Genomic DNA, 17,767 nt, shown 5'->3' with positions numbered 1-17,767 from the left:
ATCTCTGTGCTGTTTAGCCTGATCACCATCAACTGTGTATGGCTCTTGAGCACTTGAAATGTGGCCCTGTGACTCAGAAACTGTTTTGAATTTAATTGAAATTTGTCTAGCCGCACATGACTGGTGGCTTTCACACTGGACAGTGCAGCTATGAAGAGTGCTGGGAAGATGCCACCAGATGGTGTGTATGACTACTCAGCACAGTACCTTGCACACAGATGAGTCTCAACAAGGTGTCTCCAGTAGTGGGACAGAGTCCCAATTGCCAAGGCCTCAAAGACAGAGGACAGGGTCCTTGGTATTTTGTGTATTGTAAGACTTCCCAGAGCCCAACCCATAATGTTACCTGGTCACTCCCCGTGCCAGTCCTGCAGCCTCCCCTGCCCATCTGGAGCACCGTGAACACTGCCAGTCACAGAGGTCAGGGGACTTGCTCCTGAGCCCATGGTGGACCAGCAGGAGGGTCAGAACGGTTTTATTTGGGGACCAGTGCTCTTCATCCACAGGCATGTCAAGGTGTGGTCTTCACACATGCCACCTCAGGCCACCACCGTGGGGGCCTTGATTCCAACACGGGCAAGGCCCCAGCAAAATCTTCAAGGACTCAGTCAAGCCTGGGCCTCCACAGCGTGCAGAGGGGGCTTCTCAGCCTGCTCCCCACTGCCTTCTGGGGCTGGCCGACTCTGTGGTGGGGCTGCTCTGTGTGTTATAGGGTATACAGTAGGGTCCCTGGCCTCTACCCACTAGTTGTCAGTAGCACTGCCTCTCTGACACCCCAAAGTGCCACAGATCCCCAGGGGATGTGGCAGAATCACCACTCCTGAGGACTCTTAAGGTCGAGGGAAGAAAGCCAGCTCTAGAGCCAGGGGACTTGATTACCTCTGTGCTGCTGTTGTGAGTGAGGGCATTTCCTTGCCCTCTCTGGGCCTCTTGCTTCGTGTGTGAAATGAGAGGTTGAATGTGGAAGTCAATTTGAGATAGAACGGATGGTAGAAGATGAGTTTCTAAATAACTGATCTGGGTTTTTTCAAAGCCTCTGAAATGCTACTGTGCTTGCCAATCCTTATTTGGGGAAAAAGGACTCTCTGACCCTTTTAATGGAAGGAGGGGATGGGCTCTTTGGTTGTGAACTTAGGCTGGGTGGGTTGAATGGGGCTCTGTCTCTGAGCACCGTCAAGTCTGCCCCCGCCACCACTTTATTTCCCCTTCATGCCACCCAGAGAGCCTCTGTCCTCAAAATGTCATAGTCCTAATTTCATTTGTAGCCCTGACCTGATGGGGAGACCCCCAAAATTTAATGAGCTGCCTCTGCAAGGGTAATGTGACTTTTACAGCCTGTTGAGGGGCAAAGGGAGATTTGCATAATGTTCCAAGGGGGATTAGGTGGCTGGGGGTTGCCATGGTAACCCCACAGGGATGAATTGAGAATTTTTCCTCCTGGCGGGTGTTGGCCAATGGAGTTGGAGGAGGTGGGGGAGGGGCAGGGGTTATCTGAGGGGAGGGCTGGGAGGGGGAGGGGGTTCCTGGGATGAATGGGCAGTGTTGGGGGAAGGTGTAATCTGAAAAGGCTTTGCCTGTTCTGTCTATACAAGCAAGCTCTTTGAGAGCCGTCCCTCCTAAGTGGGGGTGGGAGGCAAGCAGAGTTTAATGTGTTTGGGAACCAAGAAATTAAAGCGAACAAATATTTAAAGATTATTGGATCTTGTTAACAGGAAGCCTGGTGGATGGAAACTGAGAGTTAGAAATGAAGGTCTTAGAGACTCTTAGAGCTGGGAGGGACTCGGGCTGTCATTAAGCCAGTTCCCTCCGGTAGAGCGGGGCCTGCCTCCACATCTCAGTGAACACTCCCCAGGGCAGAGCCGCGTGCACAGAGTGCCTGATTCCTATTTTGAGAGCACCCATGATAATTCTGCACCCAAATCTGTTTCCTTCATGCCACAGAAACTGAGGCTCTAACGCTGGCATCCCGGGCAGGGAGCGCCACCCTCCAGGCTGTGCTGCCCGGGCCTCCCACTGGGGGCAGTGGGCTGCGTGCATCCTCACCATTCCCAGTTCCCTCGCACCCCAGACTTTGGAGGAAAAGGGAAGGTGAATTCCTTTCAGGGAAGTGTACCCAAGGGCTGTGTCACAATCCAGAAATCCCAGCCCCGCTTCCGTTCACTGACCCTGGCCCCGGAAGGGTGGGTGTTTCTTCCCTCCTGTCATCTCACTCTGTTGGGAAGGGCACGGGGCTGGTGCACGGGGTGGCCATCCCTGGCTGCCTGGCCAGTGTCCTCTTCCCTCCCCCAGGAAGCCAATCCTCAGAGTCATGCTGAGGGCTAGGCCTTGCTTGTCCCAAGTCCCCCCCCCCCCATAAAGAATTCCGTAGCCTTCCTCGGAAGGCATAAATATTTAATGACGTTGTAGTTATATATAATTTGATCAATATGTCAGTGCTAAGAGAGTCTTTAAAAAGGAGGCTTGCCTATCTTCGAGTGATCTATGGTGTAAGCCAGCCTCTCCAGGACAGGGCATTATCTCCCGAGGCTGCTGAATGGATCATTTATTTACCCCTTTCTTCCACCACAGAGAGCCAGGGCACGGATGGAAAGGGGCCTAGGAAGCCACCCCAGCTTTGATTGGAGGTCGCGACCTTCCCCCTCCCTGGATTTTCCTTCCGATGTTGATAAACGTTCACTGCTTAGCCCAGGGAGAAACTGCCTGACGAGGAATGTCATCTTTTTGGTTAATAATTGAGGGGCTATCAATTTAGAATTGCCTGGTAAATGCAATGGGATATTTTAAGTTAAAATTGTCCAGACACATTATTCTGGAATCTTCCAGTATTTGGGTGATGGTGGCACCCGGCTGCCGGGAACATTAGGGCAGGAGCCGCCTCCTGCGCAGTCCTCACCTCAGTCCCTCCCCGTGCCACTTGACTCGAGTTCAGGATGAAGCAGGTTCACTCTGTCACCTCAGGACAGGACAGGACGGGCTGTCATGAGAGAGCCAGGTAAAACTTCATTCAAATTCAAGAACCTCAGGAGTTGACGGAGACCTCACCCCAGACACACAGGCTTCTAGAGGAGTGACCTGAGACCCAAAGACCAGGGCCAGTCTTTCCAAAGGTCATGGTTTCTACGTGGCTCAAGTATAATTGAAGCTTCAGAATAGGCAGGTGTCTGTTCCTCATCTCATCTTTCTGACACATGTCCACACCCACACTTCAGTACTCTTTCCAAGACACTGCCCTGATTCTTTGAGGAAGGAATCCTCATTTCAGAGATGTCACTGGGAGTCTTAATAGCATGGGACGGCCATTCCCTTGCCTAACAGACATGGGACAGATTTCCCACTAAAGGAAACTTCTGTAAGAACCCTTGCCTGGCTGTCTTAGGCTCACCAACCAGCCTTTCTTGTGAATCAGAGAATCTGGACAGGAGATGCTTAACACTTAAAAATGGGCATCCTGACCCTTGCCTGTGGCCTCTGACAACCCTGCACAGTTCTGCTGTGAACAAACTAAAATGATTTATGCTATGAAGACAGGGCCTGGGGACCTGGCCCCAACCCGCCCCCAGCCTCCTGCCAACATCTGCCCACCTCTCCCTGTGGCTTGATTTCTCCCTGCTTGTCTTTTAAATGCCTCTGTTTCACTGGAAGAAGGGGTGTGATGAGAGCAGGTCAAAAGGGTGTGGCATTCTAAATCAGGGCTCCTGGATTAAAACATTATCTTGTCGGACCTTCCATCTTTCCATTTTGGAGGCATTAAAGCTGGGAGGAGGGAAGTAATTTGAAAGAAAGCCACAGGGCAAGATAGAGGAAGGGCTTGGGGGAGAATTCAGGTCACTTCTGTGTGGCACTGGAGCAAAACCTGCTCTTTGAAGAGGCAGTTTTCTCCCTGGCCTTGCTTTTGTTTGGCTGAGGTTGAAAGGAAGTGTGCGCTCTGGGTCCACAGGTGCAGAAGACTGGGCAGTTTAAAACTAATTAGGGGAGGGCTGGGGTTACAGCTCAGTTGGTAGAGTGCCTGCCTTGCGTGCACAAGGCCCTGGGTTCAAGCCCCAGCACACACACGCACACATGCTCACACACACACATGTGCAAACACACAAAGGAGAAAAAAAAAAAAAAGAGGCTCTCTTGGTACAGTGGTTGTCAGGGTGGCTGTTGACTGTGTTGAGCACAGTCAGCTAAGGAAGCAAAATGACCAAGGATGAACTCTGAGTGCTGATGGGCCCAGCAGCTGGCGGTTGCTGAGGGGTGAGAGCCAAGAGCAGGCTCTGTCCCTCTACCTCGGTGTCAATGGTCAAGGAGCACCATGGTCTGGAGTCACAGCAAATGTGGCTGGTAGGCCGTGGTTAGGGAGATGTACAGAGGTCCTGCGTTAATGAGGAGACGAGTGTGCGAATGGGAGCTACTACGGCGCGGGGAACAGATTGCTCTTTGGGAAATTACACTTGCCCCCCACTATCTCGTTTTCTGTCATTTATTTGTCTAACAATCTCGACAGAGAGGCAGGACAGATGTTATTCCCAGCGCCCAGTTGGTAGCACAGATTCTGAATGTAGCGGGACCTCTGTGCCCGTTTGTGTCTCTCAGCTGCTGCGTCTGCATCTAGTAGATTAGTTACTTCTGAGGAGCTATGTTTTTCCACCAGCAAAGCCTCCCTCTTTGAACCACACTTGAAAAGCAACTTTCAAAGGCTGCATCAGCCTCCCCAAATACCTTTTCCCAGAGTGTTCCAGAGAAGCCGTCTCCCCTCCCACCACCTTGCAGGTGCTTCTGAAGACCTGGCTCGCAGCCAGTGGCCTTGTGGCACCAAGACGGACTGAAGGACCAAGGTGAGCCTCCTGGACTTCAGCTGCCTGTTGATAACAGGCTGCGCCCAGTTGCCAGAAGGAGTTGTCCAACGTATGATCTGGTTCCAGTCTGTGATTTGTGACTTGTCCCCATTGTTCAAGTCCTTTTTTTTCCCCCCTTTTTTGGAGCTGATGCTTAGAGGTTTTTTGAGTTGGATCAAAGGCTGTTTGGACAGCTGTTCTAATCGGAAATGCTGTCAATCATAAACACTGATGGTCATTTTTTTCTTACCAAAAATCTCTCTCTCAGCCCTCCCCAAATTCTGAAATTTGGCTTCTTTGCAGAAAGTCCTTCAGTGAAGTTGCTTAATCACTGAGCATCAGTTTCCCCATCTGAAGAATGGAGATTTTAATAAGTGCCTTCCTTCCAGGGTTATCAGAACTCCCAAGCTTCTAACCAGTTGGCTCAGTGGACATCATTCGTTATGTGATTGTCATTTTTGTTAGAGTGATTCTGTCTGGGCAATTGCTTCCCCTCCCTCAAACACCATGCTCAAAAAAATACCGCTAAGTAAAGTTTTCCAGTTCATTCTTTGACTCATCAAAGTGTGTGGAGTGTGTGGAGGCCATTCTCAGATTGGGCAGCCTGTGTACTGATGGGTTTTTGTGTGCTGCTAGTTTTAGGCGGAGCAAAGCATGATATTCAGCAGCAGATATGGCAGAGTTACCATGGGGAGGAATGAGCTTTGCTTGCTTTCTCCACATCCTTCCATCCTTCACCCCACCAAAAAAAAAAAAAAAAAAGTCTCAGGACAGAGTCAGGGAAGCTCTGATTGAGTATTAAAGTTCTCCAAATATAAAACTATCTTTGCCTTTTCACACGCCCCACCCCTGTCCTGGAGCCTTCCTGCCACAGGAAGGCCTCTCTATTGGGTTTGGGCCCCAGGAAAGACAGTGTGAGTGCTGAGGTGAAAGGGTGCTGCTAAGTGGGAACTTGCCCTGGGCCACCCACAGGGCTTCTGAGCAATCCCTCTGTGGGCACCTGGTGGCCTGTGTGCCAGACCTTGAACTGGGCATGTCTGTGTGAAATCCCAATGGATCCCTTTTACTCATAACCAGAGGATGCTGGGCTCTGGACCAGGCCCTGCAGGAAGATCCCACCTGTGGGAAGTGTGTGTGTGGCCACATGTTTGTTAAAGGTGTGGGGAAGGGGGAAGATGGCTACTCCCTCCACCCCCCCCCAAGACCCTGACCCTTGACCCATTTGCCAGAGGAAGTAAGCATCATCAAGGAACCCTTTTATGATTCCCCAGACGTTGTGAGTTGGAGTTATTAAGTAGGCCAAAGTGACTGGCAAAGTTCCGAGCCTGCCCATCTTCCTGGCTGTGAGGAGGGGGCAGCAGCCAGAGACCCTTGTGAGTGGCTGGCCTTGGTCTGGCTTTACTGCACTACCTTACTCCATTGTGCAGGGCCTAGGCTTCCCCGTCTCCCCGTGGTTTGTCAGTGTTCCTTCCACCTGGGCTCCTCCACAGATGCTCCCACAGTGGGGTAGACCCAGATCAAGATGAGGATCTCTCTGCAAATTGAAGGCTCAAAAAATAAATGCACAGGTGCAGTGGTGCACACCTGTAATCCCAACAGCTCAGGAGGCTGAGGTGAGCCTCAGGAGGATTGTGAGTTCAAAGCCAGCCTCAGCAATTTAGCAAGGCCCTAAGTAACTCAGGGAGACCCTGTCTCTCAATAAAATACTAAAAAAGGCTGGCGATGTGGCTTAGTGGTTAAGCACCCCTGGGTTTACTCCCCAGTACCAAATAAATAAACATAAAAGAGATGCAGACAGGCTGTCAATATTATTTTTTGGCCAAACGTTTATTAAACTCATACTATATTTCAGTCATTAATATCCTATTCATTTGAGGCAAGAGGGCTTGCACCAATGAAATTCCTAAGCAACAAGACTGGTTCGGGTTTTTTTTTTTTTTTTTGTATTTTTCTGTTTTTATTTGGCACATAAACGTGACAGGTGAGTGAACTTGTTGCTCTATGCAGGTTTAGATTGTGGTGGAGGCTGGATGATTGTTTCTAGAACTCCTACCGTATACAATCCTGACTATTATGCTCATCTCTCTTCCCCCACTCAGTGGATTTGAGGCAGGAAAAAGTAAACAGGTGAGCAAGGACCCTGTTTTGGAGTGCAATTTTTCTCTTTTTTTCTAGATTAATTTATACAATAATTAGAAAACTTCTCAGGTTCTTTTTGGAGTAAATGATAGATACTCCTGGGTAGAGAGGACAGGGGTGCTATTAAAAATCCTACAATACAGCTGAGCACGGGTGGCACATGCCTATAATCCAGTTGCTTGGAGGCTGAGGCAGGAGGATCAAGAGTTCACAGCAACAGCAACAGCGGGGCACTAAGCAACTCAGTGAGACCCTGTCTCTAAATAAAATACAAAAATAGGGCTTCGGGTATGGCTCAGTGGTCAAGTGCCCCTGAGTTTAATCCCCAGTATCCCCACCCAAAAAAATCATACAATGCACAGAACAGGTGCACACATCAAAAAATTATCAGGTCCCAAATATCAACATTACTGAGGTTGAGAAGGTAGGTATCCTTGTGAGTGTGTAATATCTGTGGGCAAATTCACGGATTCTGAGCTGGGATGATACTCCTGCCTCCCACCCCAGGGAGTCTAGAAGTGAGGATCATTAGTGACACAGTTGGTCTGGGGTTGGAGGGACAGACCTTCATAACAAAGAATTGTTCTACTCCAAATGCCAGAGTGGTGCCTGCTGGGAACACTGGCTCTGCTCCTGAGGATCTGAGTGTTCCAGGCAGAGAGCTGCCAGCAACAATGCCTGTCCCCACCCAGGAGTCCCTGCTGTTGTGGGCAGCATTCTGGGTTGGAGAGTCCGGCCACCCTGGCTGGCAGCCCAGGACACAGGCCTGCAAAAACTCATCAGCTTCTTCAGTCCAAGGCGTGTTCTCACCACAAACTGCAAACCCCTGTAGTCCTCCTCCTTAGTGTGTGTGAGCGTGTGGGTGTGGGTGTGTGCTGGAGGTTGGTGGGTGCCGTTGGCCCCAGGAACTCTACCGAGGCCCAGGGTCTGTTGGTTAGGCTTCAGATGGCATTGTTTTTATTTTAAGTGCACATGGATTTCTCATCCAGAATCATTTGACATGCAGATGATCACAGATTTTTAAAGGCTGTTGTCATGGTTTTGTCTCTGAAAGATTGCTATGTGCTGATGAAAGCTTTGAAGCTGGCCCTGGGACCTCAGCCCTGGCTGCTCTGGATTCCCAATGAGATGAGGAAAGCAATTCAGAGAGTTGTCTGTCGGTGGAGATTCTAGGCCTTCCTGTCTGGAAGCAGTTAACCATTTAGCACCACTTGTGATCTGATATCTGGGGGTCACACAGGACACGGTGGGAATGCTTGATGGTTTCCTAAATGCGGTCTGTCGTGGGTGTTGGGGATGAGACAGCTGATCTGCTTCTCTTGATCAGCCGGTGTGGGGGGCTGGAATGAGAGGGTCACCTCTCTGAGCAGCTTCTGAGATGAGGTGGTCTACATGTTTGATGCAGAGCACAGCTGGTCCCCTCTGGGTGAAATCCCTAATTAAATCAGCTTCTTAGATATGCCCTATGGAAACTAATGTTGGGGTTCCAGGCCGAGTTGCACATTTATGGGAGGGGATTGGTCTGTGTGGGGGAGAGGCAGCAGTGACCAATGGGGAGCAAGGGGAGCCCCAGAATGCCCTATACCATGGCCTGTGATGCTGGCCCCAGGGAGCCCTTTGCTCCATGCTTACCAGGGGCTTCCATGTGCCTGACCCATCACAGTTTGTAGGCACACTGGACAGAGTGCTTCCTTCCTCATCCAGCTGGGCTTTTCTGGGGGCAGGGTGCTGCTCGGCTTTGGTTTAATTAAGGATTCCACCCAGAGGGTACCAGCTGTCAGTGCCAAGGGTAGACCACCTCTGACAGGAAATGGGAGCTCCCCAAGATGTAGGCAGCCTGGCTGCTGGAGAGTTGGGAGAAACGGCTCCCTGCCGTGGAGTTGGAGGATGGAAAGGGTGGAACCTGTGGAGAGGGGCCGCAGTTTGGGGGTTTTCAGTTCCACTTGGCTCTGATATTTTGCTGATGTGATTTGTTTGCTGAGGCTTCACGTGGTCTCTTTTCCTTTGCAGACAGAGATTGCGAAGAGACTGAACACAATTTTAGCCCAGATCATGCCCTTCCTGTCACAAGAGGTGAGACCTTCTTTGATTGTTTCCTCTTGTTCTCTTGAGTCAGCTCAGTGGCCCTCTGGTCTCGTTGTAGTCCAGACTTCCACCTGTTCAATCCTGTGGACCCCGCTGACACCCAGGGGATTTATGGAGCCTTCTTCAGCTGATCCAGGGGTGGGGGCCACATCAGAGGGACTCTTTGCTCCTTCTGTCATTGCCTGAAGCCAGGGAGGTGGGTCCTGACCTGCAACTGCAGCTGTGATGGACAGCAGGTTCTCTGTCCCATTCGGAGATCATCCTCACCCTCTGCTTTCTTGTGCTCCATCCTCACATCTAGGAGCAAGCAAGAGAGGCCAGTCAGGGCCAAGGGCAGACTCTGTGTGGGGAACCAGCACTCAAAGGGGACTTCAGCCCCTAGGTACAGAGTGCCCTCACCAGAGGCATGACCAGGAGTCACATCACCTTCTAAGCACACCTTCCAAGGGACTCCCCTGGAGGCAGCAGCCAGGCTACAGGGCTTACTCGAGGGAAACATCTTCAAGGAACCGCCTTGCTGTGCCAGGCAGATAAATGGGCTGACCTTGGTGGGCCCCTTTCTGTCCAGCAAGGGTAGGCCCTATCCTCCAACCCCCTCAGTGGCCGTGTCCACGTCAGCTCCCTCTTGGACACGTGGGTGAACAAGAAATGATTGGAATCAGACATGACAGTGTCCTGGGAGCTTGCAGCCCAGTAGAGGAGATAGCTGCGTGTGTGGCTGGTACTACTTTAAGGCCAAAGGCAATGAAAGAAACAGGTTTTTTTGTTGTTGTTGTTGTTGTTGTTATTGTTTTTAATAATAGACTTTATTTTTTAAAAGCAGTTTTAGTTGAGTGGAAAGTAGAGATTTCCCATAGCGTCTCCAATAACAGAGTGGTTTGCTTATTAGAATTCATGAATCTGTACCAACACATCACCACCACTCAGAAAAGTCCATGGTGTTCATTAGGGTTCATTTCACTACTTTTTCTCTCTAGCTGGGCATACTTTGTTTTCTCTCTTATGTAAACATACATAAACTTTTCTGCTGAATCCTCGAATGTAAATCGTAGACATTCCCACATTTCTCCACTAACTACTGTAGCTGTGCTAAAAATGGGGACCTCTTCCTGTATGCTTACCTTGTAGGCACTATAGTTAGAAAATTTATAATTATTCTGTAGTACTGTATGATATCCAATTTATATTCACATTGCATTAAACAAAGGCTTTTGTTTTGTTTTTATTTATTAATTTTTCATGTATGTGGTTGAGGGACATGGCTTACCGAGTCATTTTTGGCACTTATCTCTATTTTAAGATGGAAAGCCATTAAAAGAAAGTTAACACGTGCTCAGAAGTTAATACATGCTCATTTGAAAGGTTTTAAAGAAGAAAGTAAAATCACCCATCACCCCCTTTCCCTGTGTCCTGGGCCTGGTTAGTGGGTCTCCTGTTGTCTCGGGGCAGGGCTGTGTCCTAGGAGGCTCCTCTCGTGCTCTTCCGCCCACCAGCCTCCTGCTTGCTGGTCAGGACAGCCATGTCTAACCACCTATGTTCCCTCCAGCACCAGCAGCAGGTGGCTCAGGCAGTGGAGCGTGCCAAGCAGGTCACCATGACAGAGCTGAACGCCATCATCGGGGTACGTGGACTCCCCAATCTGCCTCTCACCGTGTGTATAGCCCTTTTTATTCCTCTCATTTACCATAACCAGAGATGGACCCTGACCTTAGCTGGCCTCAAAGAATGGCAGCCCCAGGGCTCCGTCTTCCCCAAGCATTCCAGTGGGATCCATTTGGGAATCTCTTACCTGTGACTCTCAATTCCCTCCAGGCCCCAAACTAAAGGAATGCCAGGCATGCCTCAAGTCCACTTCTGAACTCACCAGCCTCCTTGTTCCTTGACTTCGGTATCCCTGTCATTGAGGAGGGCAGTGGCCTGGGATCATCTCTGAGGCTAAGTTGACTGACCAGTACCTGGCCATTGCCTCATGCCTCTCCCGGGGCCTTCTGCCTCCTCCTGCAGAGGTCTGCCCTTCTTTGGCCGCCTGGGGTCAGAACTGTCTCTGCTGTACTATTGATGTGCATTATGCTATGGAACCTGGTTTGGGTCTTGCTGTCCCATGTGCTGAGCTGCATGGCTGAGGATCATGTGCCCTCGTGAATTCCATCAGGGGCACCTAGATAGGTCTTCCTGACCTCAAGTGCCATTCACCCAGACATGGGGAAAACAAATGGAACAAAAAAGTGCCCCATGAGGCCCCTGCCGGTCTGACCACTCCATGGAAAGGGGAAGCCAGGTGCTCCTCTTCCGTAACCGAACTTGGCTCCCATTTTTTTGCACATTTCTTGAATTCAGATAGGAGCCGCCTTCTATTTGTTTCTTTGGTGTGAGGCTAAGGATATTTAAAATAAGCACCAGAGAAGTAATTTTTTTCAGTGACTTTGGGGTGTCCCTGTCCAAATACTTGTCCCTAAAATGAAGGGAGTAGTGGGGTCACTGCTTTTCCACCCACAAACCACTCAGTTGGTGTTTCCCAAGGATCTTATAGGAAACACAGACTCCGGGTAACTTGTCCCACAGATCTGTGGGTGGGGCTGGGAATCTGTGCTCCTGCCATTTTGTGGGCGCATAGTCAGATTTGGGAAGCAGGGGACTGGTTAGCTGAGGTCCCTTTAGCCCTAGCATTTTCTGAGTTAGTGATTGGTCTTTGTTATTTCTCTTTTTGTCCTTACGTGAGGTCATTATTTCAAGGTAGAATTGAGGCCCTGAGATTTTCTTCTGCATGGTGGGATAAATGGCACTTCCTGGCTTTTCAGTCTGGGGCAGAAAACTAGAGGCCTGTGTTTTAGTCATGGTGCTTCCCTGCATGACCTTGGGCAGGCTCTTCTCTTCCTGGGCTTCATTTCTACATCTATAAAAGAAGGGGGTGGACATGTCCTCTCTCTGGGCTTTCCTAGCTCCTACAGGACTTCTGGGAGATCAGAGTCAGCTAGGCAGAGTGATGGTGGTGGACACTGACCCTTCTTACATCCTGCCATTGCAACCCAAATGGTTGGCGGGGGCACCCTGGTGGGCCTCTCCTCCTGGTGTTAGCACCTATTCAAGCTGCTGCTGCTGCTGGAGGGGGAGGGAAGTATTAGGCTGCTTTGACCCCTGCAGTGCTGGGGGGAGACTCTGTGGGAGGAAATAGGAAGGTGAGCAAAGGGTTGGGCGGCACCCCCTGAGGAGAAAGCAGGATATTTTAAAAGTTTTGCAACAGCGTCTTCAGTGGTCATCTAGCCCAGGATTGTTCTACTTCAACACTATTGAAATTCAGGAGCAGGTAATTTTTTCTGTGGTCCTGGGCATTATAGGATGCTCAGCAGCATCCTGGACCTGCACATGTTAGATGTCAGTAGCCCCCTACATGCATCTGTGACATCCAAAAATGTCCCTGGACCCTGCTAATGTCTGTGGACAAAAGTGATTGAGGATCACTGACTTAGCCCAATGCCGTTGTTTTAAGAAATCTTTAGCAGCCAAGACAGGCCCAAGATCCGGGGCTCTCCCACTTGCCAGGTGCAGCTCTAGCATGGTGTCCTCCTCACTGGCCAGGGACTGTCTCAGTGGCTCTGCTGTGCAAGGTGGTGGTGGTGCAAGGGTGGGGCATGCACTTTGAGTTCCCTGCTCAAATCCCCCCCACCCTAGGCATCGTCTTAGGTTTCCAGGCTGAGTGTTTTCACCCCCTATAGTGGTTACAGTGGGGTTCCCACTCCCCCCTGCCTCTCTTTTGGGAATTAAAAACCTCTTATTAAAAAAAAATACATATATATGTATATATATTTACATTTGAAGAAAGGAATAAAATTGGGGAAGAAGCACTGCTTGGATTAGCTCCACTTCCTTTAAGTAGTATTTAGGAAGCTACAAGTTAGGTCAAGGCAGCTCGAGGCAGATATTGGAATTCAATTAAAGCGGACGAGTGGGGCCTGTGACCCCCATTTTCAAGGTAATTGCTTCTCAGGCTCTGAGTGAATGCAGCCGTCGCCCTGTCATTAAGCAGGCAGCCGTCTAATCGCCGTGCCTGACAGAGCCTCACCAGGCAGGAATTACGGACAGCTGAGGCATGCCCGCACGGGAGCCGCGCTTCGCTGCACTCCAGCCAAGGAGGTGGCTAATCTAGTCGGGGAGTCTTTTATCTCCTCCTGGAGGAGCGAGGAGAGCAAGCCTGCAGCTGAGCTGCCCCTAGAAAGTGAGGAGGAGACGCATGACATGCTGGGGGTGTAGGGCCAAGGACTGCCAGAAGGGCAGGCGCTGCGGGGTTTGTCAGTCTGGAAGGAAAAGCAGCCTCTGGCCAGCAGCCTGGTCTGGGAGTTAGCCATGTTGTTCCTCCAGGCCTCAGTTTCCCCACGTGAGGAGGAGGAGGATGGGCAGGTGTCACGTGGCACATCTGCTTCAGTTGTCCAAGGCCCTCTTGGGCAGGGAGTCCAAGGAATCTGAGGTTGTGAGTCAGTTCAACTCAAAGAGAAATACGTCTAGCGTAGGCATGGCTGCAGCCAGTGGCATGTTTACCAGGAGGATTAGAGTCTTTCTGGGATCTTCTTTCCGATTGAGAAAGGCTGGAGTCAAGGTCAGGGTGGTGTGTGTGGAAAGGAGAAGGGAGGACAGATGGAGGGAGCCAGGCTTGCTGGCCAAACCCACCCACTGCCCTGCTGGACCACAGGGAGCTCATTTCCCCCTGGGAAGGCAGGCCCAAAGGTTGTCTCTCTTCCATTTGGGGTTGACAAGACCTGTATGCTCTACTCCTGGGATCCATATTATTGGGGGATCCTTAGAAGGATAAGATTCCTCAACATGAGGTGGGAAGTATGATACTTGGTCAGCAGCTTGTGGGGGTGCTGTGATCCAAGACCCCATGAGCTGATTTATCAACCATTTCCAGAACCCACTTTTTAGTGTTCTGTGATGGGCCAAGGCCTTTGCACTGGGAGGGGCTTTTGCCTGGTTGCCCACTCATGGATTGACCTGCATTCCCTGGGGAGTTATCAGGAGAAGAGATACCTGTAAAGTGTTGACTTGTTTTTTTGTTTATTTTTGTTTCATTTTAATTGGGGGGCGGGGAGGAGGGGAAGGGAGGAGGTAGCTTGTCACAAACCACACAAGGACTGTGAAGCCCCACCTGAGGTTCTGGTGTTTGTGGCAAGGATGCTGATGAGCTGGATTTGGTTGGTGAGATCCTGCACAGTGGAATGGCACGGCAGCATCTTGCCCTCAGCCGTCGCTTTTGTTCAGCCAGGCAGCTGTGCTAGGGGAGGTCCTGCTGGTTTGTGTCCTGGCTCTGGTCGCTGCTGGCTTTCCGGACTTGCTCAGCCCCAGGAGCCATCGTTGCCTGTTTCTGAAGTGGGGATAACAAGGATTGTCGTGAGCTCGTAAAGCTGTTCCCAAACTGGAAAGTGGGATTCCGTGTGGAACTGTGCTGTGTGCCCGCCGAGCTTTGTGAAAGAACAATCAGAGGCCTGAGGATGTTCTCCCGCCCCTGGGGATCAGGGGTGTTCATTTTTTGCATTAAGACCCTGTCTTTGCTTCCTCTGGCGGGAGCCTTTGCCCAGTTTGGCTCTGGAAATGAAGTGGTTAGACAACGTCGCCAAGTTTCACTGACATGGGGAACCTCAGAAGCGAAGCAATGCACCAGCTAGCAAAGGTGCACGGCAGGAGGAGCATTTGCCCAGCTACGCACACTTGGCAGCAAGGTCTTCCTGTCGTCTCTCCTGTGGGTGCCACACCTTCTGAGTCCAGGCTACAGTGCCTGGCACAGATGCAGAGGACGGAGGACCCACGTACACCCCAAGAGATGTGGATTTGGACATGTTTGTGTTCTGACATGCAATATTTGAGGAGGGAGACAGAAGCACTAGGAGCCGGCTTGGTTCCAGACTCCTGGCCCCTCTTTTGGGGCTGGGGGTGGAAAGAGGAGTCCTTGACATTCTTCGTGTTATGGATGGAGAAGTGCCAGAATTGAAGTAATGGTAAGGTGGGCTCAGACTGTGGAGTTGATGCCATTTCTCTACCATGGAGTAGGCTTCTAGTTGAAAAACAGCGTCACCCTCTTACTCAGACATCACCGTGTTTGAGCATGTTGTGCTCTGAAGCTGGAGGATGTGTTGTAGGGGACAGAACCCCAGCCTGAGGGTGCCTGCCTGCTGCAGGGCTAAGGCTGTAACAGAGATGTTGAATCAGGTGGGTCACTGCCAGCTGGACACTGCCTACCCCATCAGGGAGAAAACTTTATTTTATTCTGTATTGCAACCACGATTATTATTGTTGGCAGACCCTCTGCCTGACAAGCCATGGCAGCTGCTCTCTCCCTAAGCAAGAATCCTTGTGGTGTGGCTCTTCTGTCCCTGCATCCCAGAATCTGCTGGGCCAGTCCTGACCATGCCTTCAGACCACCCCCAGGAGACTACAGGGTGGTTTCTGGCTCTGCAGAGCAGGTTTTTCTTGTCTTTAAAGATAAGAAACTTTTGAGCTTTGTACAGAAGATTCCTTTCCTCCACCGCAAAGAGAATGCTCCTCCCTGAGATGCAAAAGCAGAGTGGCATTATCTCCATCTTGGAAGCCCAGCGGCGTTTGTCCCAGGTTTCTGGTGATGGTTCACTGGGTCATGATTTGAGGAAGCAGGATGCCCAACACCCTGCTGATGCTCTCTGTGCCAACTAACTGTTCTAGCTGCCTCGCACTGGACCTCAGAGACAACAGATCTGGGAGGCAGTTGGTCCCCTTTGGACAGAGCTGACTGACTTCTCAGTCTCTTCTTTTATATCTTTTCCAATGTTTCACTTATTCACCCAGAAAATGTGCCCTGCACTGTTGGAGCTTCTGAGATAGATGAGACAAGGGCCTGTTGTCCTGGAGCTCAAAAAGCACATGTAAAGGTGACAGAAAGTGGTGGCGTCTGATCCTTTCATCAAGTTTGCTAACGGCTGGTTGAACACGTCCTTCGTTTCTACGTAGCAATGTGTGTGATTCTCGTCCAGCCTGAAGAGGGGAGCTCCACTTTGGGGTCCCCTTTGGCAGATGAGGAAGCTGAAACCCAGAAAGGTCCACTAGAACTCATCGCTGATAAAGAGTAGAGATGCAAGTCCACTTCGGGTGTCTGGCTCCCAAGTCTGGGCTCGGAGAACCCTCAGAAGGGAGAGATCTGTTCCCACTGGGAGGGTAGAAAGGGCATCCACAGGAGGTGACATTTAACTGGGCACAGTTGAGCCTGGATGTTGGGGTAGGAGAGGAGGCCTTAACCTGGTCAGGTGAGAGGGTGTTTGGAACTATTCATCTACGTCTTTCCCTGGATACCCACCTTCAGTAAGTTTGGCTGTGTTCACTAACTCAGTGTGTGGAAGGAGTTGGCAGTGGCTGTAGCCAGCAAAGACATCTTCCCCCTCCTCTTTCTTGTTTCTTCCTTAAAGGGTCTTACTGGCTCTGCACTGTGAAAAGTGGATGAAATGCCTTCACCCTTGCTTCCTGGGATTTTACTAAATAGTCATCGCCAGCAGATTAAAGGGCCTCACAGCAGCAAGTTTAAAACCATAGGGTCCCCACTGAGGGCTCATTGTAACTTGATATCTAGATGAGATTGTATGGTCCTGCCACACCAGAGAATACTAAGTAGTCATGCAAAAGGACAAGTTGATTTCTTTGGAATACTTAAATTAAAATCAGATTATCTAGCAGTCTGGTTGACGAGCCCATTTTTGTGTAGAAATACATTTAAAATTTGTAGATTATCATAAAGGAAAATCTAGACAAATAACAGAATCTTCTAGGGGTGTGATTGAAAGATAATAAAAAAAAATTTCCAAGTTTATACTCAAGTTTTTTTCTTCCATGAGCATGTATAATTTTTAGAATAAGATGCAAAAATTATATTTTCTCTGAAAGATGGCATGGCTCCCATTTGAGAGTAGTCTGAGCTCTTTAGCTGGGAGGGTTGATGTCTACATGGGCCCTGTGAGTCTGGCTGCAAGGGCCACCTTAACCCTGTATCTGTTGTAGTAAATCTCAGGTAGATCTGGGGTCATACCATTTTAGGACCAGTGGCCTCTGGGGCCAGGAGCATGGTGACCTCCATGGCTGCCTTAACTTTGGGGTGGAGCCCAGGCTGACAATTTGCAGCTTAGTTGAGGGAGAACAAGGGCCGTTAACTTTCTACCAAACACATGTAGGCCTTCTTCATGTCCTGTTGTGTGTGAGCCATTTCCAGAAAGCCATTTCATGTTGACAGGCAAGCTCCCTGTCTGGAGTGAAGTCTTGATGTGAGATCTTTGCTCTCTGTCACTCCCTGACCCCCCTCCCCACCTCCTCTTATTTGAAGGACCTTCTTACAACACTCTTAGGATGAGGTTGATTTGAGTCCAAATCCCACTTAGCAGTGGCAGGACTTGTGTCAGTTACTGACTGCCCACTCTATCCCCCTAAGCATCCATCTGTCATCTGTAAAATAGGCACAGCCCCTCCCTTGCCAGGTAGTTGGAATGATTGGGGGTAGGGTCTGGAAAGTGCCTGGGCATTCAGTAAGTATTGGGTTCCTTTTCTTATGCTAATGGAGGAGTGTGTGTGTGTGTGTTGCTGGAGACCAGCAGGCCCTGGCCCTGCCACACCCATCCCTAAGAAATATTGGCATGGTTGTAGCTTGGTTCCTGGCATAGTTTAGGAATGATATGTGGCATATCTGTCTACTTGGCTGTGGGGGAGGAAGGGAACAGGGA

General features: G+C 50.2%; 1 protein-coding gene across 15 annotated transcripts in view; it reads left to right on the top strand.

The window, feature by feature from the left end:
* Nucleotides 1-17,767, top strand: part of Tle3 (TLE family member 3, transcriptional corepressor) — a 48,055-nt gene that overhangs the window by 12,617 nt on the left and 17,671 nt on the right. For 8 of the 15 annotated variants that reach the window (XM_076851012.2, XM_076851018.2, XM_076851015.2 and 5 more), the window contains 2 exons: nucleotides 8,970-9,032; nucleotides 10,591-10,695. In XM_076851012.2, coding sequence (XP_076707127.1) covers nucleotides 8,970-9,032; nucleotides 10,591-10,695 — 168 coding nt within the window. The remainder of the gene's footprint in view (nucleotides 1-8,969; nucleotides 9,033-10,590; nucleotides 10,696-17,767) is intronic. The other 7 variants (XM_076851026.2, XM_076851024.2, XM_076851020.2 and 4 more) reach the window with 1 other exon arrangement.

The sequence above is a fragment of the Callospermophilus lateralis genome, chromosome 3, assembly GCF_048772815.1.
Source record: "Callospermophilus lateralis isolate mCalLat2 chromosome 3, mCalLat2.hap1, whole genome shotgun sequence".
In the NCBI taxonomy this organism is placed as follows: domain Eukaryota; kingdom Metazoa; phylum Chordata; class Mammalia; order Rodentia; family Sciuridae; genus Callospermophilus; species Callospermophilus lateralis.
The sequence above is the reverse complement of the archived record's forward strand: the minus strand, read 5'-3'. Positions and strand labels throughout refer to the sequence as shown.